The 26,462-nt window shown below is 40.8% G+C and overlaps 1 protein-coding gene across 1 annotated transcript in view; it reads left to right on the top strand.

The window, feature by feature from the left end:
- Window positions 1-8,486: 8,486 nt before the first annotated feature.
- TUNAR (transmembrane neural differentiation associated intracellular calcium regulator) overlaps window positions 8,487-26,462 on the top strand; it is a 29,287-nt gene continuing 11,311 nt past the window's right edge. Inside the window, exon 1 of the mRNA XM_075152488.1 lies at window positions 8,487-8,614. Within this exon, the coding sequence (XP_075008589.1) occupies window positions 8,576-8,614 (39 nt within the window). The 5' untranslated portion in view covers window positions 8,487-8,575. The remainder of the gene's footprint in view (window positions 8,615-26,462) is intronic.

Below are 26,462 nucleotides of genomic sequence, written 5' to 3'. Positions count from 1 at the left end.
AAACATGAGAAATAGCTCTCATTAAAATCTCAGAGCAGATCAATCCACAAAAGGGAGTGAGACATTGAAACAAAGCATTCAAGATGTGCAAACACTGTGCTTAATTAATTAAACAGAGACCAACACCAAGGAAAAGCCTAAAACCAAACTGAATATTTAAGAAATAGATATATTGTAAAAGGTTAACATGTTTTGGCTGGTTTTGGTTTTGTTTTTTTTTTTTCCTTCTAAAAAGGGATAACTCAGAATACCTTGTGGATCTATATTGGTATATTTTGCTTTTATGTTTTAGCTCTGAGGAATCCTTCTGAATACCTGTGCGTTATTCATCTGTAAAGTTTTCAAAATATTAATCAGTGGAGTGAGTAATTACTTAGGAAGGATTTAAAAGAGCCTGACAGAGGATGGCTGATGGAGTTTGCTTTTCCCCCAGCTAAGGGGCATTCTCTGTCGAAGTCCAGGGACTTGCTGAGCTGTTCCCACTGACTTTCACCAGAAAGCTGCTTACAAAGATACCTCTGCTAGTGGCAAATAGAAAACAAACCAAACCCGCTGATGAGTCCTCTGTGAAACAAAGAATAAGCAGGCATGTTTTGAAAGGCTTTACCAGTCAAAATACTGGAATTCTAGAGAATGATGGTATTCAGAATAGAAATGCCGGCAGTTACTTAAATCTGTCTTCTGTCAAATTCCTCAAAGTGCATTTATTCAGCTACTGTGCCGTATCATGCCAACACTCATACTCTGCATTTTAGAGTATTTAATAATGTTTAGGACTACTTTGGCTGCTGTGCAGTATTCATTCTAGCAGTGTCCTGTGTGTAGTACAGTAACTAAGAGCTCTAGGTGTGAATCTCATGAATATTCAGGTTATGTTACTTTTCTTAATGCTTGGAAGTTAACCCAGGAAAGGAAATCTCCACCTCTTCTATTAAAGAAAAAAAAAAAAAAAGAAGAAAGAAAGAAAAAAAGGAGGGGAGAGAGAAAGAATTTTTTTTTCTGTGGTATTAAATAACAATGTCATGTAATACACACCCAAGAGCTTAACAAAACTGTAGTAGGACTAATCTAGCCAGTGCCTGTCTAATCCTTCATTAACATACCATTATTTTTTGTCCTGGTGGGTATATTGCCTGTTGAGAAATAATGTGGATATTTATTCAGCAGTAATAACTGTTGCTGCTTGAGAGCTTTTTTCACCATGTGTGAACATGCTTATCTAGAAAAGGATTTCAGGCAGATGATCACCCTTGGGATTCAATGAATTCATGCGTTGCATGTCCTATCTTACTACATGGCTGAACAGCAAGATTACTGTTTTTCTAATGAGATTCCAGTTTGAACACAGACACTGCAAACACATCACCACCTAGTACCTGTCTTCTGGAGTGGCTTAATGTACACATGGAACTAGTTTATTTAAGCAGCATTGGAGGTGCAAGTCTGTCTCCATTTGGTGCAACAGGCTAAGCAGTTTTTACCTGAGACTGTGCTAGTCTCCTAAGAACGGAGCCCAGCCCTCTTCCCATGGAAATCAGGGAGCGTTTTGCTACCTAGGTCAGAGGAGTAGGATCAGACCACTCGTTTTGGCATATAACTTGTATGGATGACCCCGCAAAAAGATGCAACTGCTACTGCATCTTACTTATACAAAATGGCATTTTAGATCAAGATAACCCTTTTGAAAATAAGTTGAGATTATTCCTTTATGTTCCATCTGTGTGCTAAAAAGTTCATTTCAAACCAGGTTTTCTTTTTCTAAAGAAAAAAGATACTTAGTGTATATATTTTCTGCAGTGAATATGGCTGTGCTACTAGCCAGGTAGTCACATTTTTGTGCATACATTTTTGATACAGCTATATTGAAATGCTATTTTTAGTGTTAGGGTGATGTAAGGGAAACAGTGCTATGTTACCAGTACATTGCGAATTTAAACTGAAGCTAACTCTGCAATGGACAGTTATTGCTGTGTATCTATTGTTGCTAGCTACACTGATGTAAATTAAGGATGATTTCATTGAAATCAGTGAATGTAGGAGGTTTACTTTTCTATAAATGAAATTCAAATCAGATGCATTAAAATTTATTTCAGACCAACTTGTGAAAGTATGAGCAAGCCCAACAATTAGTAACTACAAGCTGTAACCTTTTATCATTCCTTAGTCAGTTAGTGCTTAAGTTGTAGTAAAGCAGCATTTATTTAAAAAGAAAGAGAACAACAAATCTAAAATGTTTTGCATTTTACTGGCTTTACTTACCACTGGTTGTACTATTTTCTTACTATTGCAATTTTTTGACAGCTATGATATCCTAGTCTGATTTACACTGAGGGAAACTAGAAAAGAATGAGACCGGTTGCCGTATAGAATATAAAAAATAATTATTACAGTAATATTATATTTAAAGTATGTTAGAAATAGTTTTTAGGCTAAGTATACTGCAGATAGATGGAACTATGTGTACATCCTCTGTCATGCTTTTGGATTTGTTTTTTGAATGAAGGTCTATTTCTTATGGTTAGATTTTCTAGTTAATTGCTGATGATGATCTGGAAATGCACTCACTGAAGCTCAGACTCTCATGCATGTATTACGGCATTTAAACTAAAAAGGCAAGAAATCAATTCAGTTGCTTGTGCTGCAATTGACTGAATAGTAATTGAGACACAGGATATTGAAAGATCAAAATGAGAAACATATCCAGAAAACTTCTTTGCAAATTATTTTCACAGGTTTTTGATTAAAATTTGGTTCATAATTGAATTATACCTTTTATTTCATACTTTAAATAATTTCCATGATCTGTGCATAGCTTTGTATTTAAAATTGCTGTATCCTTTACATACAATACTGCTTTTAAACATCTAATTCAGTTCTCAAATGGCAGCTACCTGAAAAGGTGCAGCTTGCAAGGAATAAAGTGATGGTCTCTATCAAGTATTAAACTACGATTGGGATGAAGGCCAATGTTTTGGTAAACAAGCTATTTCATTTGCTTCTAGTGGCCAGGCGACACTGTGGCAGGCAGCTGGGTGAACTGGGGAGGAGGTTTCCCCTGTCACTCAGTTCAGAGTCCGCATGGGTGGCCTGCCCTGTGGGAAGGCATCCCCTGGTGACACTGGTTGGGTCTGAGCACCCAAGGAGCAATGCTGGCACACCTCTGCTTCCAGCTCCCTTGCCTTCCCTGCTCCTGACACTTGCAGGGAGATTCCTGAGAGATTTTTCTCCTTCAACTTCTTAAAGCCTGACAGTTTGTGCCCACACCTCCCAAGTCCTCAGGGGCCTCTGCTCTGCTTCAGGCTAGGTAGGGAGCAGAAATTGCCCAGCACAGTAAGGAGCCCATCCGCCCTCGCTGCCCTCCCTCCCTGCAGCACAGGCATCCACGCCCAGGCAGGGAAAGGCACCGTTTCCCTAGCCTGGGCCACCACTTCGCTGCAGCCCTCACTTGCCTTCTTCAAATGTCATCCTTCCACTTGGTCCTTTCCCACACCCTGTCTTTTTTCTTCCCATTTGTCTTCCTGGGGACGTTCTCTTGTTATCAGGTCTCAGCAACACAGAGGAGCCAGTCTAAGGTCTGAAATGGGCTTCTACCCAAGCAGTTGCCATGGCTTGTTGCATCTCCCCATTATTTTGATGATCAAGGTCTTGCAGTATTGGCCCTATCTGGCCACTGGGCTTGAACATGGAAGGATGCTGCCAGTCTGCTTTGGCTTCAGTAACCGACATGGTTTTGGTGGGACATCAGTTGTACCATTCCCCCGGGGGATGAGGGCTGACTGGGTCCTAGCTTGCTGTGGTCCTTAGGCTCACAGGATGCTCATTTTCTCAAAGAGGATAATGCTATTATTGAAAGGATAGAAAGGTGGGAAAAGTAAATACTATTGAAAGGATAGAAAGGTGGGAAGAGAAAAGATAAATAGAAAATAGAATAGAAACAGAACATGTGCATTAGTCAGCCTTTTCAATGGGTAATAAAAAGCATTTGTATGAAATTAAATTCAAGCCTTGTGTGAGAGATGCTGTACTTGCTTTCTGTAAGAGACTGAATTTTATCTAAGCAACTTCTCATTTTCTAAAAAAAGAAATAAAATTGCACAAATGTTGACATCTCCAAACCTGCCTCTCCTACAATTCCTTTTAATAATCTGATGGCTCCTTTTCACACGCCAAACAGTTTGCTTTCACTTTGAAATCACCCGTTGTTGACTTGCTTCCTTTCTATGGTTGTCTTATTTTATTGCTTTGCTGTTCCCTAGCACTTTTTATGATATTTGCTCCAATACAGAGAGCTTCAACACCGTTTGGTATTCCTCCTTGTAAAAATAAAGTACAAAACAAGGCACATTAAAATATTAATAATTTGTTGTCACACTTTTTAAAGATTGCACTGTTGAGGATAAGAACAGGCACCGGCACGAACGTAAAGGGATAAAAGTGGAAAAGATAAAACAACTACAGCTTATCATGTTGAAACAAATCTTTCTTTATTATGTGTATGGTGAAATATGTTCATGTAGACTTAATAATTTCTTTGTAAGAATTCGGGAAATCTCTCCACCTGTCTTTATTCCCTTAGTCTAAACGTTCATACATTTTCCAGCCTTTCATCACTCCCAAGCACTTACTCCCCCCTAATCTTTTCTCTATCTATTTTTATATTTTTATGTACTATTTACCTGAGATCTTGTGGTAGTTTCCCTCTTCTCTTTAGTATTTCATAAATCGTTATACAAATTCAAAGGAAAAAGTAGTCTTTTTTCCCTTATGCCCTTAAATTGAACCACCTTCTTCCACAGGTTGGAAGGACTCATTGACAGACACACACAACCTAGCTGTATTTAATCTCATTCCTTCTGTCTCCCCATTTGCTTCGGAAAAGAAAAAAGGAATATTGATACAGTATTTAACCTTATTATCACATCTAGATGAAGCAGTCCCCCCCTTGTTTCTCTGTTCCTATGTTATGTGACTCAATTCCTAAGCCAGACACTGTCTCTTTGGTACCTTTTACTTTTGCATGCGTTAATTAACACGTTACATATTACATCTATAATGCATCCCTATATAGATGTAATTTCACACTCAGTTTTCTGTACTTTTATGATCCAGAGGTCAGTGTGTGATAAATCATTCCCTAAAAATTAAGAAGAGTAAAGGCTGAGGTCAGTTTTTAGTCTAGAAAGGGAAGAGACTGAGAAGAGATATAATGAATTTTATATACGTAAAAGGTAGTTGCAACGAGGAATGGAGGAGATATTTTCCCTGATTGTTGTGAATAGGACAAGAAATAGTGGTTTAACTTTGTAGTAATGGAGCTTAGAAATACCCTTTTTGTAGTTACAGTAGTGAGGCACTGGAATAAATTGGCTTTTAAAAGCATGGAGTCTCCAGAAAGGAGACTTGTAAGCACTGGTTAGAAAACCATTTCCCAGGACTAGCACGTGTGTGATTGATCCTGCTGTGAGGCAGGGTGGGTTAGCTCCCTTTCAACCCTGTTTTTTGTCATTCTTCAGCACTTTGTTGCAAGCAAGTAACCTTGTGGGCTAAAGGAAGCAATGTCATGTATGACCAGTGACACACAGCAAAATACACTGCTTGCATCAACCACTGCTAGAGAAAACCTTGTTGGATTTATTCCTATCCAGGAACACAGATAAGGTACTATGAGAGAGAGTCAAAAGAAATGTCCAGAGAGTCAGAAGAAGAGAGAAAGGGAGAATCAGTGATACCAAATTAATTACATAAATCAGTGACCATGTAAATCAAGAAGAGTCTATGTTTATTATGTGTGGTTTTAGTGTGTTTTAGTGTGTTTAGCCTATGTTTAGTATGTTAGAAGACCTCAGGAGACAGATTTTCATGGAGTAGGTGAACCACAGGATCTCTTCCTTAGAAATATCCTGCTGTATTCTGTTGCTGGTAGGAGGCTAAATTACTTTCATCTACTAAATCAAAACTGAAGTTCCCATATTTCTCTGTATACTGTACTTGGGGGATTAGGAATACCCCGTATATGCTCATATTGGATGAACTGACTATGTTATGCTCTCTGTTTCATATAGCAGCTCTGCTAACCTGATCTAATGGTCCTGCCTGAGTTTTGAATATACGAAGCATCTGGCTTTGCTAAGAAAATGAGGCTAAACTGTAAATCTTTGTTTATAAACCATGAAAGCAGAGTATGGTGGGGCTAAGCTACTGTCAGAAAAGTTACTCTTTTGCTTAAGATAACCTGTCCCCTTTTCACAAAGACCCTGTGTTTGCCATTTAGATAGCACACACAAGCTATAGGTTGGAGTTTTCCAAGGGGAGAATTAGATAATGCTGTTTATTTATGTGACTGCAAGCTAAGGCAGTTCTCAGGGCCTTGCCCTTTAACTTGTCCTATCACTATAACAGAAATAAAGAGCTGATCTAGCTCAGGTCTTTGACAGTAATCACGCGTGAGCAGTTTGGCCAAGATCTGATATTGCACTTACTGCCAGGTCACACGGAGAGAAATCTTGAGGTCTTTTCATTTCTTACATCTTACCTGTCCAACGGAAAGACAGCTTACTCAGTGCTGAACAAATGCCATGATCTGACTACGGATTTATCCAAAACGAGAGCACAAGAGAAATATCTTGTTTCAGACACTGTGTTGTTTTGCAGATTTTTTTCAGGCTCTAGAGTCACAGAAGTCAGTGGAAGCCCTGCCACAAATTGCAGTGGTCAGGCCCCATTCAGGGTCCATCCACTTGGCATCAACCTTGCAGAAATCCTCTATGCCATTCCTATGGGGCCATCGGTCGAGGCGCCCTAGGAAGAACCCCTTGGAGCCAGCTCCAGTTATCCAGTTATCCCACTTCTTTTATGAGCCAAAACTAAAAGGCCTCATTGCTGCTTCTCTCCTATGAGGAACTTAAACACAACATTGGTTAAAACAGTGACAAGGCTATGTCAGAGAGCTCCATTTTGCAGTCTCTGACAAAGACATCCAGTCAGATCCTCTGGATGGTGGCTTTGGTTTACTGTGTACCCTTTCATCCAGAGAAGTGTCTGCTCTGTCTGAAGTGCAATGTGATAAAGAGGTCAGAAATGAGTAATACATTTACCCCGTTATTGCAGGGACAGAGCTTAAGTGGCCACCGCTGCAACTGGAAACTCACTTTTGAACCCATGAGCTGGCATAACCATGCCGTTGTCATTTAATGACATCCTTGCAGTGTGCCTGGAGAACCAGAGGGTTAACCCAGCTTCGCTTTTCAGAAGGGAACTGCACCTGCTTCGCCTACCTGTCCTGGGTGGGTTTCCCACGGCTGAGCCAGCCACCCTGGCCCGGGCACCCCTCGCGGGGCGGCGGTGGGGTGGAGGACGCCCTTTGGGGCTGCAGCAGCGCTGTCAGTGTGCAGCAGGGCTGCTCGCCTGAGTCCTGCCAGTGCCGCACAGGGTGGGGGGAGCAACCCACCTCCTCTCCCTGCTGCACTGGTGGGGGCTTTTTCCTTTTCCTTGCAAAGCTCCCCTGCAGGGCATCCTGGGGAGGGTGAGCAAGCCCCGGGAGGAGGAGGGAGGCGGGGAGACCGTCCCCTCTCCCTGCTGCTGTTGCTGAAGCTGTGCCGGAGCCGGAGCCGTCGATGTGGCTCCCCAGAGTTAGTTGCTCAGCAACCAGAATCAATTAATATGCTTTGCAGAAAGTGCAGGGGAAGCCCGGGCTGCTGTCAGCGAGAAGGCAGGAGGCTGAGGGTGACTCAGGATCCCACTCCCGCCTGACACCCAGTCGGTCCTACCCCATCCTCTCCAAACCCCCCGTTAGCCACCGTTCTTTATCCCTTTCTCCTTCCCTATGATGTCTTAGTGCGTGCGTCCCCAAATCCTTCAGGCAAGGTATCTCCTTGCTCAAGAACTCTCCTGCTTTCAGGGTTTTGCTTTTAGATCTAATTTGTATTTTTGGGTTATTTGTCAAGCTTTCTCCAACACTTTTCTAGAAATGCTAATATTCATGTTCTCTGGGAAGGGAAAGGGACAGCTGATGGTTTTTGTCAGATGGTTTTGAAGATTCCTCAGGATGAGAAGGGTTGTTTGGTAGTGCACAGTTGAGCAGCAGTAATGAAAATGCATCATGTGTGAATTGGGAAAGTTTTTGCCTCTTCCTTTATGACAGGTAATCAGCATTGCATATATGAGACCAAAGAGGTAGTACTGATTGTTGTGAAACACATAGATAATAGAATAAATGAGGAGTGGTTGTTTTTTTTCCTTCTCCTTTTCAGCATAGTAATTTCAGGGCTTCGGTAAGGTATTATTTTCTTTTTTTCTTTTTTTCTTTGATTTTCTTTGGAGTCCCTCTGATGACACCACGAATCTGGGAATGAAGAACTTCTTAGAGCTGATTGGAAATGGCATTGCAGAGCTGAAACTTAACTGGAGGAAATATATCTCCTGAAGAAGAAAATATAATGCACTGTAAGGATCTGACTTCTGGTGAAAAATTCAAGCCTAGAGAAAACTTGTCCGCTTTGTTAGGAAGAATGGGTTGGACAATTTTCTTCAATTCCAAAGGATATCTGAATGCCATGCTGAGCTTAATCTCTGCAGCATGCTCTGTGCTTCTCATCTCTTCCTGATGCACTGCATGGTAAGGCCTTTTTCCTTCCTTTTAATAATAACCATATTTCTATTATGGTGAGAGGTGAAAATAATCGCAATAATCAAATGAAAATTGAAAAAATGTAGAAAGCTAACAAAAGAACGTTTGTTTGTATGGTTGTTTCCAGGAGCAAGTGTCCTGATTACTGCAGCAGCTTTGTAAGATCATTTCTGTCTTTCTCCCTTGCTTTGTGAGAGTGTGTATGTGCGTGTGTGTGTTTGTGCACAACTGTGCTGTCATTTGCACTTGGACTGGAACATCAGTAACTGTGTTGTACATATTTCCACGCTAAAGAAGATGTTTAAGAATTTGTTTTGATATTTCTCTCTCTTTTTCCCTCCCTTCGTTCCCCTTCTCCTGCCTCCTCTTTCTCTCGCTCTGTCTGTCTCTCCGGGGTCATGGTGCTATACCTTCTGTGCACCTCAGTCGTGCACTGGCCGCTAGAAGGCAAAAATAGAAGGTAAAAGAAATCCTGTATCAACGTACAAATGGTTGTGAATAAGTATTATCTGAGTAAATAAAAGCTACGGAAGGGTTTTGAATGTCTGCAAGATCTGCAGGTACAAAAGATTTACTTTATTTTGCTTCCCATGGGAAACAAATATCAAATGCAGACTTGGATGCTGTGTTTTGGATACAGTGGGAGGCAGATCCTTTTACACATGTCAGAAAGCCAAAAAATGACCACTGTGAATTATGACAATGTTACTCTTGATGACTCAAGTCATAAAATAAGCAAACCAAGTATGAGATGTTCTCATATCAAGTAATTTTTGTCATGTATTAGCGGGATGTTGAGAATTATGATAAATGGCTTCAGTTGATGTTGCAAGATATTTTTCATGAACAGCTGTAATGTGCTTTCATCTTCCTGGATGAAAGGTGCTAGGGTAGTGCAAGGTGATGTTATTAACTAGCTACTCGGCTTACCAAAATTTAGGGTCATTATCAGGAAATTGCCAAGCAGATCAGGAATTATATAGTGAGTGCACCGAGATGGAAGAACAGGTTGATTTTCCAGAAAGCCTGGTTTAGTTGGATCTCTGTTTCAGAAATAAGGGTAGAACTAAAATATGAAAGAGTGGTGATGTGATATATATATATTTTCTTATGCATTCTGGTTGATCACCGAGTTTGGAAGAGGGAAAGTTGAGTGCCTCTTGAGGAGCAAACTGTGGTAAGGACCTGCCCCCGCTCTGAGGGTAATCCCTCGCAAATCCCACTGCTTTTGATGGGGTTAGAAACGGACAAGGAGCGGGTTTCTGTGGCGGTCGTCACGGGCTGTCCAGCTGGGTACAGAGGTGACGGGTTCCTGACAGCAGGTTTTGAGGGCAAGAGGGATGCAAAGAGGCAAAGCAAAAAGGCCAGGCCAGGCCATACCAGGACTCATGAACAAGAATCAGAGCTTAAATCCTATTCAAAAGATGGAATTTTGTGGCAGTTCCCAATACACCTCCTCCTTGTATGAAGAAGGACTCCATAAGACAGTTTTTAGAGAGAGAATGGTAATGCAGCTTTTTCAAATCACAGGAGGAAACAGAGACGATACAAACACATTCCTGTAGTGTGACAATTTTTCAGTACGGTTCAGAGGGACCAGCCTTGATTTTAGGAGTAAAGGCTCAAAATATGCATACATGTGCATTGAAGTAGATTTTTTGTGCATTTTATCATCTAAAATGTGTGACTAGTATAAGAACCAATAAGGGAAACTGAGGAAGGACAACACAACCCATAAAAGTCATCTTCCAATCTTCACTGTTGAAAGAAGTTCCAACTTGTGGAAGTAGTCCCCTCAGCACTTTATGTGAACAAGGACTGCATCCTAAATTCAAGTTTCCGATTGAAAATCTCTCCTCACATCAGCAGTTCTATTTCAATCAATGGGACAACTCGTATGAGTAAGAACTACTCATGTGAATAAATTATGAAAGGTTTTATAAGACCAGGCTCTTTGATTGTCATAGCAACAGATTTATTAGGCTTCGGGCATAATTTGTATTTCCCTTCTAAACAAAATCATTTTTACTTTTACCCACGTGAATCTTTTTGCCTTGCAATTAGGACAAGAAAAATAGGTTAATTACATTCTTAAAGATCATGCAGCTGTGCAGATATATTGTTAGTGAAGAATTATCAGAGTATGCAAAAGTTTACTTTTATTAGTGGTCTCCAAATCTGAGAGAAGTGTATTCTTATTGGAATCATTCATTGCCTTATTTATTTTTGTGACAGTATTAACATTGCTACTAGGTATTGCCAATTCTTTCAGCAACTCATCAAAAAAAAAAAAAAGGAATTCCTTTAAAGTATCACTGATCTGATAAAAGTACTCACGATTATTAGGTTCAAGGATACTTATCAAGCTTTCTACTACATTAAAGATATTCACTTTTTAGTTAATACATGATGTTTAGCTCTTTACTTGATCCAGGAACATATTTATCTTTAGGGTATAGAAACACAATATGAAGTCATAATTATAGTAAAGTTCCTACAGAATATATACATATATTGAAATAGGAAGCATAAAATCATCTGGATTTTCTTTGCCTGTGCAATTTCACGTGCTTATAAATGTCTATATTATTAGGATATATATTGCATAACAAGTAATATTTCCTTCATTATAATTTGTAAAGAACAGTTCCTTTTGAGAATACAGTGCACAGGAATTTTTTTTTTTTTGTACTAGGTTATGCATTATGAAAGAAAGAAAAATGTTAGAAAAAGCAAGCATAGCCTTTAAAATGTATCCAGTGCACTAATGCAGCAATAGGTTCGTTTGTTTCTTTTATCCCTATAACAACATATATGTAGCAAATAGTGTGTTATTTTTTAAAGAGAGAGAAGGTTTTGCACAATACAGGATGTTCATTGTCTATAGCAGACATTTCTGTCAAGGATTTACTGTGACTTAGAACTCTTTCTTTAGTGACATTTTTAATAATTTGCTTTAAACATTTGCACAACAGCTGTATTTGGCTTTCTCTGTCAATTCTAAAGCAAGTAAAATTAGTAATTTCCTTTTCTTTTAAGATACTATTCAATAAAGGTCTGATGCTGAAAACACATGTATTTCATTTCAGTCCATTGAACTATTTCTTTAGATAAACTATGTGAATTAGAGCTTGAACCATCTGCATTATCAGGGAAGTTATACTGAACAGTGGAAATACTTTCCACACTTGCAGAAACTATTTCTAGTCAAGAAAAATGTATTTTAATAATATAACACGTAAGCAGTTCCTGTACTTGAAATGCCTTGAGCTGTCTTGATTCAAGATCCAGCAAAAACCTGATTTTTGAAAGGACCACAAAAAAACCCAAAACAAAACCAAATGAGTCTTAAACTTTTGTTGTTTAAACATAAATAGCCACAGAAAGAATATTTATCTGACAAGAAATTTCAGTAGATCAGCATCTCTGTTTTTCATAAACCAGGACAAAAAATTGAAAAGGCATAATGTTTTTAAAAAAATTAAAAGCTCTAAAAATCAATGTGTAGGAAATACTGATTTCAAAATGACACAACATTTCAATTTAACATTTTCAATCAGACTTTCATTTGTTACAAGAAATTGTGCTGAAATCTGTTTATCTGTTTTTCTCAGTGAAAATTCGCAACGCTTTTAAATTTTTTTTTTTTTTGGACAGGGAAATGTTTTGTTATATATTTTTTAACTAGATCTGTTATAGCTGTCCCAATATTTATTGGCTCTCACAGGTCAGCTCTTTAATTAGAAGCTCTCTGAAGGGCCATCTTTAGCACGACATGTTGTATAGCCCCATATTACTGATACTGAACAGCAGTTCTTCTCAGGTCTATGGTAGATGTAAGCTCTGATTGCGATTCCCTCCTTTAATTCTTCTTGTGTCTTCAACAAAAGGCAGGCTTCCATTTTGCTGAGAGTTTTACAGATACCAGAAGTAGTTTCTACTACAGAAACCTTCAAGAGGCCTTCAAAAGGCATGCAGGCAAGGAGTAGAATTAATCGAGTATTAATATCCTTATTAAAAAGATAAGGAACTGAGGAACAAAGAAACTGCCCAAAGCTATACTTGCAAGGGAAGAGTTCGGAATAGAATCCAAACGTCCTTATTCTCAGTTCATCACTGTCCCTGCAAGGTTGCTCTTAATTTTGTCCATTTTTTTGCTTAATGACTTGCATTTGGACTTTTAAGTTAATACTAGTTGAAGTATCAAATGTGAAAGGGAATTATTGATGCGTACTTCCTTCCCAGTCGACACAGTTGTCCTAAAAATTCTTTTTTCTCTCCTGAGCCATTCTGTTTGAATGTAAGCATTAATTATTGAATTGCTTTACTACACAGGAGAAGTAAAGATTAAACAGAAAATTACTAAATAGAAATATCCTAAACATGCCATACAAGTTCTGGGGATGTACATGTGTATCTGTTTATGCTGTCAGGGTTTAGGGATAGCTGTGGGGGTATGTAATGGTTTTGAGGGCTCTTGGTAAATGAATCTATTTTCAACACAGAAAAAAAATCCAGTTAAAGCATAAAAAGACTGATGATTTGCTATCTAGAATTCACATAGATCATTATGAATCCAGCACTTGTGCGCAAAAAGATGACACAGAGAATATGGTACCTAACAGTGATTCTTATTAACCCCGGTGTGCCTCCTCTGTCCAAGGTAATCTTTCAGCTTTTTATCCTCCTCATGAAAAAGGAAAATACAGTTTGTACAAAAAGTACTTAGCTGCTAAAATTACATCTGAAGTTGGGGAAAAAATCTGCCTTGGCATCTTAATACAAACCCAGGAAAATTTTGTACAGGACGAGAAGGAAAAAAAGGTTTTTGCAAATGTGCCAGAGTTTTGGAATGAGTTCTGTAGCAGAATATCCCAGAAGCTTAAGGGGTATCTGCCTCACTCTGGTCTACTTATACAGCTCCAGGTGTGGCACACCTCTGGATGCTGACAGATACCGTACTTACCCAATTACCCAATGACATATTAACGTAGAAGAGTATGAAAGTCTGATTAAAAGCAGTACTTCCACTGGAAACCTCATCTCACTTGTGTTTTATTCCTGAGAAATGTTAAGAAGAGAACTTAAAATGCACCCTACTGCATTAAGTACACTCTTTTACTTTTTCTGACATGAACTTTTTACTGGCTTACAATGGAAAAAGGTTAGAAAGGAATGCCTTAATCAATTCATACTCCATTATAGAGGCAATTGCATAACTTGCTGCAAAATACTGTTCTCCAATGCACTGAGCTCAGGGCAGCCAGGAGGATCACCTGCACTCTATTTTCATCGGCAGTGATGGTGCACAGGGTCATCCCCAGCCTACCTCAACCCTCTGTCCTAAACTAGACCTAATGTTATCTGTAAATATCATAAAAGATGTTCTGAAAGGCTTTTCCAGTTAAGCTGGCAATTTTTCCATGGAACCTTGGATATTAGAATACGTAAAAGTGTTTAAGTTCAAACACATGCTGGTGTTTAAGAACTTAACATGTCATATGGCCCCTAGTTCTTTTTTAAACCGCGGGCTAAGGGATCCAAATACCTTTGAGGATCTGAGCATGGGGTTTATAATATTTGTATATTTTCTACAACATTAATAGATCAGGAAAGTAAAACTAATGATTATAGTAGGGTAATTATTGAACTTTCACAGGTAAGGTGGGTTTTAGTTGGCTAAGAAACGTTGGAGAACCACTGAAGTCCATGAACATAAATAAAGAATTTCATTCATGGTAAAAGCCTCAGAAATAAAAGGCCTGGAGAAAAGTTCATGAGCCAAAGAGATCAGTGAGCCTTGATGAAATAAGAGATTGCAAAAAGGGTAAAGGATGTCTGGTACATCTCTTTATGAGAAAAGAGAGTGGAGGAAAGCCTGTTCCAGTTTTCAATCAAGCTAGACAGAAGAGTGGTGTGAGTAGAAAACAATATGGTGTTTGTGAATATACATCATGCCTTAATAGTTTGTTACCCATTTAATGAGGATATTAATGCAGTGCATATTCTTAACTTCTGACTTCTGAAAATTTGGGACTTATCATTTTATGCATATGTCTTCAGATATTGAAAAGCATCACTTTCTCCTCCATGTGAAACTGTGATATATTTGATGAGAAAAATTAGGACTTGACTTTGACACATCCCAGAACCTAGTAATACTGTCTGTAAAGTGAGATGTTACTGAACTATGTTAAGAGTACCAGAAACTTTCCTTTAAGGAAGGCAAGTCTGATGCTTGAAAACAAAACCATTTAACTTTTTGGATGAGAAAGCAGATGGCAAGACTGTTTATTAAGACCTGTGACCTTGTTGGAATTTCTTTTTTACCTTATTGAAAGGTTTTTGTTCAGGTATTCACAGCAAATGTAACTTTTCTCTGAATATAGAAGCAGTACAAAATACTTAACAGGAGAAGGTAGGATTTTGGAAGGGCTTTTAAAGCATTCTTGAAAGTAGCTTTTAATGGATGACCACAATGGCCCTTAGGATAGTATTGTTTCTGTGCTGCTGAACATAGTATTTGTTCTCTATCTGTATTAATCAAAGCTAGAAAACAAAGCTTTCCTTAGGAAGTCATCCGTTTCACTGATGTCATATCCATTTGTTTTGGGTTCTGGTGTTTTCGTTCCATAGCAAATGCTTTACGTTGCATCAAAATGCTCTGGAGTTTGGCACAGCTGGATGCATTCTCAAAACACTGCTATGGAAATGTGTGACAATCTACATTGTACCTGCTCCTTTGGAGCCGCTCTGAGATATTGTTAACTCAGAATAAAGGGAACAGCATCTTCGACATGACTTCGTGTAATGCTCAGAGTGTTTCAATGTGTCGTGTCACTGGGAACATCCTGAGTGTGCAATGCGATGTACCTTGTAATATGGTTTTAATATCGCTAGCACATCAGAGCTGATTGGGGAAGGGTTGGTCTGTTACTTCTGCTCCTAATTGTTATCCCTCAAATTCTGTATCTGTTCATGTGCTTTCTAATGGAATTGTAAGGGATCACTCGTTTCTTTGGGTCTAGTCATTGTCCCCACCCTGAAAACCATGCAATGGATGTTTAATGCAGAAAGGCCCACAAAGCATCTGCTCCATCCATTCATGCTCACCACAAAATAATTCCAGTCCTCCTCACTGAATTTTAGTAAGCTAGTAAAAGACCATAAGTCACATCTGCAATGTTTCACAAAAGGAGATAGATCAAAAGCATCATTAAAGCCTTATATTCCCTTTGAAAAAAGAAAAAAAAAGTAAGTAGACCATGCCTAATGTTACAGAAAGAATCCTACAATAGTTTTGCTGAATCTGTCTCCAAATTCGTTTGTGATCTCTCATCTGGCTTTCAGTAGATTTATGAGTACATGAAGAAGGCAACCAAATGGGCATCATGGGGATTTTAACATCAGAAACACTAGTGCTCCCTACCTCACAACCTGTTCCTATCCACGGCCCTTCTCTGGAGCCTCACATGGAGGTGCAGCATCTCCCTGCAGAAATCAAGTCACGCGTGAAGAGAGAAACAACCTTTCTGGATCCCTGCAGGTTAAGCACGGGAGTACAGTGTGAATATGATGCAAACAGACAGGATCAGCAAGCAATTTCCTTCATAAAAGAGGAGACCTTCCTGACATCGGTTCTTTAGGATAAATCCCAAACATTTTTACCAGGTTACAACACATGAATTACTATATATCTTAAGAATCCGGTGGCATGTCCTCCTTGCCCACACATCTCTAGCAGATGCCTGTACAGATGCATCCTCCCTTGACCCTTTTTGTGTCTATCCCAGTCCATGTGGACACACATCGCTAACCTCCATGACAGCGTATCTGGGTACATCCGTCCATTGCATGCATGTATGAACTGAGCCTCTCACCCCTTCGGTGCCTACATGCATGCCCCTGTGTCCCGGTTTCAGCTGGGATAGGGTTAAATTTCTTCCTGATGCTGTGTTTTGGATTTAGTATGAGAAGAATGTTGATAACACACTGATGTTTTTAGTTGTTGCTAAGTGCCCTCCTAGTCCAAGGACAGCTCCCGTGCCTACTGACTGAGCTAGGTACACGAGATGGGAGGGAACATAATCAGGACAGCCAGCCCAGCTGGCCAACGGGGTATTCCATACCATGTGACGTCATGCTCAGTATATGAATGGTAGGCGTGATCCAGGAAGTACCGATCGCTACTTGGTTATCGGTCAGCGCGGGTGGTGAGCAATTGCATTGTGCATCATTCATTTTGTATATTTTATCATTATCATTACTATTTTCCCTTTTTCTGTTCTATTAAACTGTCTTTATCTCAACCCACGAGTTTTTCTCACTCTTACCCTTCCGATTCTCTCCCCGTCCCGCTGGGGGGGTGGGGGGAGTGAGTGAGCGGCTGTGTGGTATTTGGCTGCCTACAAAGGTATTTGCCTGCCTGCCTACACCCTCCTGCAAAGCGACACAGCTGTGGGGTCACTCCCTGTCCTGCCTCTCCAGGGGTTTGATCTCCCAGTCTGCTGTGGCTTATGGACAACTCCTTAGCCCTTGGTGATACTGCTAAGAACAGACCCCGCAGCTGCACAGATGATGTCTCCCAGGTGATTAAACAAAAGAGCCAGCACGGCTTCATGGGCCATGGCCATGTCCCACTTTCTCTTGGTCTATGAGCTCTGTCAGTATGATCTTGTGGGCCATATCCATCACAGGTCCTTACCGCTCCTCAATGCAAAGCCCAAGCCTTGCGCACAGGACTCAACTTTCACCCATGTGTTAGTATATGATGACTGCTACTGCTTTTAGAAATAGATCCCACTGAAATGCAACGAGTTGAGATGCTTTGGGTAGCTGTTTGGGTAAGGACATTGCAACCAGGTAGAACTTTTCCACTTCAGCTGCTTGATTTGCTTTACACTTTGGGTGTGAAATGCAGTGTCTTGTATATGAACTCGCCTGTGTCCTCTGTGCTGGGGTGAGAGCTACCACCCTACTTGGGGTGTTACAGCTGGTGTGAATTGAAGAGGAGCCAGGAAATCCGCACTTAAGAAAGTCCCTATAGCCTCAGTTCCCCACAGGCACAAATGGCTGGGCCAAAGCTGCTATCTTTTTCACACTTCTCTGTCTCCTGGTCTGGTGGTATGAAGTTCCATCCCCTCCTGCGCTTTTATAAGATGTAAAAATGCTGGGTTCTCCTGGAAATCAGGTTACAGCCACTGTGTGAGTCAGCTTCCAGATCTGTTCATCAGGGCTACTGAACCTTGCTTGTGTGTCCCAGGGTGAGGATTAATCTGTTAATGTTTGTAAAAAGCTATGTAAATGATCTGTATCATGCTGACAGGTCAAGTACTGCATTGCTCACTGGCTGCTCCTCCTGACAGTTTAAGATATATGCCAAACAATGTCTACGCTTTCAGACGGTGTTCGCTGATGTAGCTTGACTGGTTTAACCCTCTCAGGATTTGGCCCTATTTCTTCTAGCTTACTGATTGAGTGATACAGCACAAATATGCAAGGCTGATGCTTTTTCACATAACCTAGGATACAATAAATACATCGATTTATGCTTGTTCAGGACCACAAGCTCAAAGGAAACCTCTTGGATCTATTATAGCACATGTGCAATTCAGGTCCTAAAGGACACATGGAAAGTAATGAGGCAGAGCAGAGCTCGGTGCTCTGCTTGGCTGTGGGCTAGAGGCAGCAGCAGAAGCTGCTTCTGTGAGCCGTTGGCAGGATTTGGCCCTGCTGCACCCACAGGAGCTGCAGGTGCTCAGAACGCCTGCGAGGCTCAGCACGAGCCCCTCTGAGAATGTGAACCCTACCCAAGAGGAGGGTGTGCTTGAAATTTGGGAACCTTTTTGTCCTATGCTTTTCACATAGATTGCAGCTATTATCAGTTATTGACATCAGGGCCTGCCAGTGGTAGATACTGTACAGGCAGTAAGAGAAACAGCCTCTTCTAGAGAAGTAAACTCTAACTGAATGCAACCTCCATAACTAACTCTGCAAGCACACAGAACAATAAAAGGTGGCCAAAAAGTGGGTAACTAGTTTCACTGGATGCTTTACCACATACCTGGTCCCAGTTATCAGCATTACATGTGGATTTTTATGTTGATTTTTGTTATGAATGATTAATACTTTCATTATCTTTAATGCTTTTTGCAGTGAAGATCATTTGCCACTGATCTTTGCTGATGTCTCTGTGGGTGTCTATACTTTTCCTTAAATACCCTAAGCTAGAAAGCAATGCTGCAGCACGAGGCAGGGGCTGTTCTCGGTACAAGCTGTTACTAAACGAGAGTAGGACAGCCAAGAGAAAGGGACTTTCTGTGAATCTGCATTGTCACATGGTCCTTTTCTTTGAGGCTGCTGGAGCTGATACCTTACTATGTGGGTCATTTGCAGGGACTAACACAGGGGTATGGGATCAATACATATGCTAGCGATTTGGGTGACTAAGTTATGAAAAAGTACTTTTTGTTTCTGCCACTATCGCTTGTCTGGGCAACTTTTGCTTTCAAAGCCTAATCCAGTACCTGGTGGAGTCAGAGAGAATCATGCCACTGATTTCTTCCATAGCCAGATCACACCACTGGCTGGTTTCGTCATCACCACTGGCACAAGTTGCTATGGTAGAAAATATGATCAGACTGTGGCTTTGCACTTTTTTTCTTTACCTGAAACTTTCTTTCCATTCTTTTCCTGCTTCAGACATTTATCTGCCACATACTTAGGGCTTCAGCAAGCGTTCAGGGCATATCTCTGTGTCTCTGCACAATGCCTTTGCATGCAGATCTCCACTGGTATTAGCAGGGCTGATCTGCAACTGGGTATCTCCGAGCACGTCTTGTTTAGTTTCCCTCAAACAGCCTGTTTGTCAGCCACAAAACTCCATGAAAATGATTGACAATGAAAGGAACTGATTCCTTCTTCCTCCTTGTAAAATGACTGCATATCTCCATTTAGGGTGTTTGTTTACATTTGTACTAAACAACCGGTATAAATGTACCCAGCTGGCATTGATCTAGCCAGAGTAAGTAACAGGCAGAGGAAAGATGGTAGGGCGTGGGCTTCGGGGTGCATCTAATGAATGTAGCAGGACTGTGGCTGTGGTTTCAGGTAGCTGCTCCTCATGGGGGGTGCAGACCCTTGTACTTTCTAGGAGACTTCTGCTCCCACCTGGCTATGTTGGAGCTACCTCGGGCACGGTTATGTGTGCAGAAGTCCTGTAACTGCAGCAGAGATATAGCTGATGTCAGTTATAGATGACTGCAAGTTGGAACAGGAGGAATTTATAAGCCATGTTTGGGAGGTTTTAAACACCTTGATTACTGTGCTGTTAAGAAAAATGTGTAAAATTAGAACAAAATAATGAAGACCAAACATCTGTAAATCTTCCTTTGATGAGATGCCTAGTAACACTCCAGCATTTTGACAGCAAAATGACACAGAAAAAAACCCAAAATCAGCATTTACAAGAAGTCAGGAATGAGAAAACAAAAGGAAGGCAACAGAGACTTGTGCTAACAGAGGGATTATGGCCCCTGAGAGAGGGTAATATGTCGTCTACGAAGAACAGTCATTTTTGCAAATCCCTGTTTTCCTGGTTAGCAATTACCACCTGGCAACAGTGAGGGAGAGGCAGTCCATACAGTGCTTTGACAAGGTGGAAATCATGTGCTTTAATGAAATATTTGGTAGCTCTGCACAGCGTCCTCCTGGCAGCACATACCTGGGAAGAGAGTGCTAATGAGCGGGGAGGACAGAGACGCAGTTTCTCAGAGCAAGGATTGTTCATGCTGACCAACTTCCCAACTGCAAAGGGTGTCCCTGTGCTCACGGAGGTGCCCCCCGGGACCCCAGAGGCCCTAACTCCCCAGTCCCCATCTGTGGCTTCGGCCACTCAGCCATCCTTCCCGTGACAGGCAACAGCTTACAGCAAAAATATTATTGCAAGTGTGGTGTGGAAGAGTTTGTTCTTAACTGGTTGTGAAGTGTACGGAGAGTGGCACAGTCATCACGCTGGTAGAGCATGGTGTACGGGCAGTTATCTATGAGAAAGCTTCCTGTTCTTAATTATTTGCAAATACCTGCATGTGGTGAAGGGCTGTGCATTTGTAAGTCATGCACATTTTCTCCTCAGTAATGTTTACTTTAGCCCCAGGGAAAGTGCAGAGAGCGTAGCCGTGACCAGAGCAGATGACTTCGTCAGAGGAGGGAAGTTACCCAGCCTCACTGACAGATTTTTACGAAGGGTTTCCCAAGGCCAGCCTGCAGCAGTGCATCACTACAGATACGCTTTTGACATTTGTAGCCCAAGAAGCAGCAGTATTCAAAGTAAAACACCGCCAGTGGGTTTCCATAAAAAGCCTAATTCTTGGATTATTTGTGGGGGTTTGAATGTAGCTGAGTTGTATAACCCTAAGCTTTCTCTTGGAAGGACCCCACCAGCCTACATCCATCTTCCTTTCCTTCCCGAGCACAGTGAGCCGCAGCAACGCTGCTTTGCTAGCTGCAAGCTACCTGCATCCACTCCCTGCCAGTGAGCAGCTCCTGCTTTGGCTTGTACCCTCCAAGCAAGCTCCAGTGAAGAAAGGACTGGAGAAAGGAAGAAGGAATTGGGAGCAACTGGAAGAGGGAGAGTCATGAGCTTGGGAAGACAGACGTTAGGAGTCCTCTGAAAGTTTTCTTTCAGAAATAAGCCAAAAAATGCTGCTGGCCAAACCGTAGCTTCCTGAAAACTTGACAGAATTAATTTCTTCTCCATAAATAGATTATCCTTTTGGAAAAATAGCTGGAGTCTCTCTTACTAACCCATGCAGAATAGATTGTCCAGTTTTCCTATGGCTGCTGCCATAGGTCCTAGTCTGATTATAGGCATGGAATGTAGGCAAGTGTAATTATGATGCAGGCAGATTCATGTGTCCCCAGACAGATTTTCAAACAACAAAAAGAATATAAATATTGGATCTATGGATAGAAAATGTCCATTATTAAAATCAACCCACAAGCATGAAAAAGCTTTCTTCTTCAACACAGCTGTCAGCCCTGCTGAGATTTTAAATTGGAGTTTGTCTAGTGTAACTCTTACTTTCTATTTAAAAAGCAAAGTCAGAAGCATTAAACTTTTGTCTTTGGTTTTTAAAATACAGGAAAGCTAATATAATTGCTGTACTAATGTAGAGTTATGAGCTTTTAGGCTTTCCAGGTTTTGGCAAAGAAAGGTTACGTCTTTTGATTCATGGAATAAGACATTTCCCTTCATAAATTTGCCATACACTTTCTCTTCAGGAAAAAAATCTTCATCCCTTCCTCTCCTCTGGACCATTTGGCATGGCTCTTTGGTTTGTAACTGCCTGTGCTTCACTGGAGAGCTGGCTGCATTTCAGTCACCAGTCACTGTGCAGAGTTTCTGTGTGAATTATTGGAGTGTGCTTGGCATCTGGAGATCTAAGGAATTGAAAAGTATGGTTCAAATGTCAGACTGCAACTTGAAAGGCTTCCGGAGATGCGGAGCCAGGTCTGTGGTCTGACTGAGGCAATGCCCATGCCAACTCTCTGGGTGACAAAAGGATGTCCTCTGTCAGACCCGTGGCATGAGCAACATAGCCTCCAGCTTCAGCATAAAAAATAGTGGTTTAGAGGGTGACACAAAGTCCCAACCCTGTGAGGAGAACAAGGGTTGGATGTATTACCTGTGTCAGTGATGTTTGGGAGAAGCTAAGGACTGATAGGATAAGCAAAATAGGACTTAGCTTAAATTCTTAAGTCAGACAGGCTTGTGTGAATGCCATTAACCAGCTGGGAAGTCTTTGGAGAAAAATGACTTCAAACAAAGAGAAATCTTTGGAAGGTTGCTTCTGTATCAGGAGGAGTTTAGTTTAAGGATGTTTTTGTGAGTTGTGTTAATTTAGTTTAATTCATCATTGGCATTGATTAACACTGAATTGTCAGGACAGTGTCATTATTAATGCTTTATTCATCTTCTTCTTTAGCAAAATAGTATGTATAATAGCAAAAAAAAAGGAAATCTGCACATTTTATTTGGTTTTTTTTTGTGCCCCTCCTTGGAGTCTCTAGAGCCATAGATCAATTGCTAGTGTTTAGTGACCTCCTGCCCAAGAGTGTAGGGCCTGTGGGTGGGTCTTCTTCTATGGCTGGCAATTGTACAGTGCATAATCTAAGATGACACTGACCCTTGCAGCCTTATGGGAATAATATTTTCAGCAGGATGAATTGTTCTTGAATGTTTTCTTCAATGTACTCTGTTACATGCCCAAACACTTTTTTCATCATCTTGAGCGTATGTCCTACATTTCGTCTCTGCTCTTTTTGTTGCATGGTTTTGATTGTAGCCAACAGCAAAGGTCAAAAGACATTTTACTGTTTCTATTTCTACGTTTCTGTTAAGTTGAATTAAATTGTTGGTGCTGCAAAGTGACTTGTTAAAAAGCTTATGCTGCAAGACTTCAACTGGTATAAATTGAAGCTGAGCTGCATCAGTTTAAACCAGATGGTCCAGAGAGACAATGTGGTCCAAAGAATAGGGTACTGATCTGGAAATGGAGAAGAAGGGTTCAGTTCTCTGGAGCTTCAACGGGCAGCTTTGTGAATTTAGATAAAGTTTTTCATCTTGCTCTGCCTCAGGTTTTCTGGACGGGTGGTAGAGTGACACTGTATTTTAAAGCACTTTGCACATTCAATTTTTCAATCACGTAGTCTTACTCCTTTCATATCTAACATTAATCAGTACAACTGCCTGTTTAATTTACATTACAGATAGGTTCTGAAATCATAATATCTAGGAATGTTATGATATCATTGAATAGGTTAATTATGTTTACCAGTGTCTGTGAGTATTCACTAGAAGGTATCATTTCTCAGTCTAGAATTGAACCAGCACTGAGTTTTGCCCATCAAGCAGCCTTCCATTTCTTTCCTATGTAGTAAAGCAAATCTAGAAGTTTTCTTAGAGTATGAATGATTCCTATCAGAATTTTCAGGTTAACCTGAACTGATATTTAGTTCAGTCTTTTAAATTAGCCCTCAAGTGGCCTTTGGAGAAATTTGGCCCAAGTGTCTTTTTTGTTTGGTTGGGTTTTTTTTGTTTTGTTTTGTTTGGTTTGGTTTTTTTTGTTTTTTTTTTTTAATCCCAGACATGTGACTCATGCAGGATCTTCATTTTTTTTCTATCTACTAGAATTTCCTTAAATGTCGTGAACTGGCAATACCTGAATGTGATTAGTGCTCATTTCCCAGTTTTGCTGTGTGAGGAAAGTCCTTTCTCTCACCAGAGCCTGAAGAACATTGTTCCACTGCAGGGCTGCATCTTCTGTGGGTTTTAGATGGTCCACGACCACCAGCTTTTTTTTCTTACTGGTATGCTCATTTCTCCCAGTCACCTCACCCCAGCACTCCTTGATGCTGCCTTACAGCATGAAAAGGGAAGAAATGGATAAACATCTCCCTAGAGGACCATTTGGCTTTAAAAATACAAGTAGAGCCAAACAGATACTTTACGAATGTGAGCAAAGTATCTTAACTGAGAAAGCATCAGTCCTATAGGGATGATGTGACAGCTGCTAGAATAGAAAACAGGTCTGTGTGAACATGCAGAATATCTTGGGCAACGATTCATAACAGATAAACACTTTCTTTTGAAAATTAAGTTGAAAGAAACATTACCAACCTACTGTTTTTAGGCATGCTGCTACTCATTTACTTATCACACCAGTTCAGTGGGACTCAGTGTTCTCCCTGTGTGTTATAAGAACTCTGAGACTTACACACAATAATTTCCAATGACCAATTTTGCATAATTCAGATACTATGAATATTTTATTTATTATTAGTAGCCTCTTTATTGCAAGCAATATTTTTAAAGAACCCATTATATGTTAAAAAAAATCAGGGTTAAATTTGGTTCTCTGTTCTGGGGACATAAATCCAGATTAGCTTTCCTTTTAACAGTAATTTTACTCGAGGTTTTGTGAACAGAATTTGGCTTGGTGTCCATTGAAGAAAAATGTAGCAAAATATACATTCCTCTCCCTAAATCCTTAAGAAGAATTACCAATATGCTACTGAATATTCTTAATATAAGAAAGCAGTCAAATATTTTTGATTTTGTTGCTATGTTCTTGGTCTTATTCACATTTTATATGGGCATTGTTTTAAATTACTGGCACTACATCAGAGTATGTCAAGATGCATCATATAAACAGATACAATTTACCATGACCTTGAGGCAACATGATGTGTATGTTGCATTACATTAGCTATCAAAGTATATTCCTTATATAGTACAGTACCCACTGCAGCAGAGCAAGAACATGGGTTGCTAGGCATACTGTATAGAGCTGGAAGACATACGCAAATAATCTCTCCAGATCTATAGCCACATCATTTGTGTCTTTTTAAAAAGAATAGGAATAAGCTATAGGAAAAAAAATTAATCCGAATGGCTTTGCTGTATATGCAAGGTGACATCCTTTGCTGAACAACGGAAACCTCTGAACATCAGGAAGAACGTTACTGTGAGGGTGACCGAGCCCTGACACAGGTTGCCCAGAGAGCTTGCGGAGTCTCCATCCTTGGAGATATTGAAAAGCTCTCCGGGCATGGTCCTGGGCAACTGGCTGTAGGTGGCCTTGCTTGAAAAAGGGGGTTGGACCAGATGTCCTCCAGAGGTCCCTTCCAACCTCAAACATTCTGTGACTCTGATATCCACTACCCGCAACAGCGAGCACTTGTTACAGCACCGCACCAGTGCACAGGGGTTAGGAAATCCAGCTCTTCCCATACTGCTTTCTTCACTGCCCATCCTGATGGCCTTGCCAGAGCATTTGGGGAGTTAATTGCGACCTTTTCACTCCCAAATGCCACTTCTCTGCTGTACCACAGAAGTCTACCCCGAGCCCTGAAAAGGAGAGGTGTCACTCACTCATGCGTTTTCCCAAACTGGCTACTCCCCGCACAGCCAGCTTGTTTCCCAGGAGTGTGGGACCTGCGCAGTGGAGCTGCCGCCTCTCCCGCACGCCGTGCTTGCTCTGAGCACAAGCCAGAGGGGCAGCTGCTCCTGTGGATCGAGGGCCTGGCTCTCCTGGCTGTGCTGGGTTTGTGCAAATCGACCTTCAGCAACTCGCTTCAACCTTCTGTTCTTTCCCCCGCCTTCCCGTACTTCATACTGTTGTAGTTTTGCAAGCTGCTTGGGCTAGGCATCATTCTCGCTATCTGTGTCTGGTTTCTAGCCCAGACGTCAGCAGGGGTTGCCGCATGCTGCTGCAATATAAATGACTAATGATAAGGATAAAAGGTGTGGGAGTTGGTTGCCTGGAGTGTTATCCTACTTTGATAACTTTGTTTTAGAAACTAGCTTCTTCCCTCAAATTATCTGTTATTTTATCTTATTAGGTCTAACATTTTAAAAGTGGCGAGGGATTTTTGGCTGCCTCCATTTTTGAATGCTCATCCCAGAACTTTGAAAGAGGCTTTGAAATTTTCAGAGTTTGGATGGTGTTGCTGTCATGGTGCCAGTAGCCTTCAGCTCCAGTTGCAGGTTATTGGCACCTTTAAGAGTCAGCTGCAACTGTGTCCTAAAAGAGGCATTCAATAGGGAAATGCTCTATTTTTAAATTTGGGCTGATATAGGTAATAATTACACACAAAACAGTATGTGAAAAGAACATTATCAAGGTTGCACAGCTCAGCACTTGAAGCTAAGAAAAGCTGCAAGCAAAATTGTCTCTACTCCATTAATTTGCCACCTTGCACAGGTGCATCCGTCACAGGCTATTTTTGCCCAGGATCTGAGTCTCGCTTGGTGAGCATAATAGATGACACAGTT

The sequence above is a fragment of the Calonectris borealis genome, chromosome 5, assembly GCF_964195595.1.
Source record: "Calonectris borealis chromosome 5, bCalBor7.hap1.2, whole genome shotgun sequence".
NCBI classification, from domain to species: domain Eukaryota; kingdom Metazoa; phylum Chordata; class Aves; order Procellariiformes; family Procellariidae; genus Calonectris; species Calonectris borealis.
This window is presented reverse-complemented; position numbering and strand designations above follow the sequence as displayed.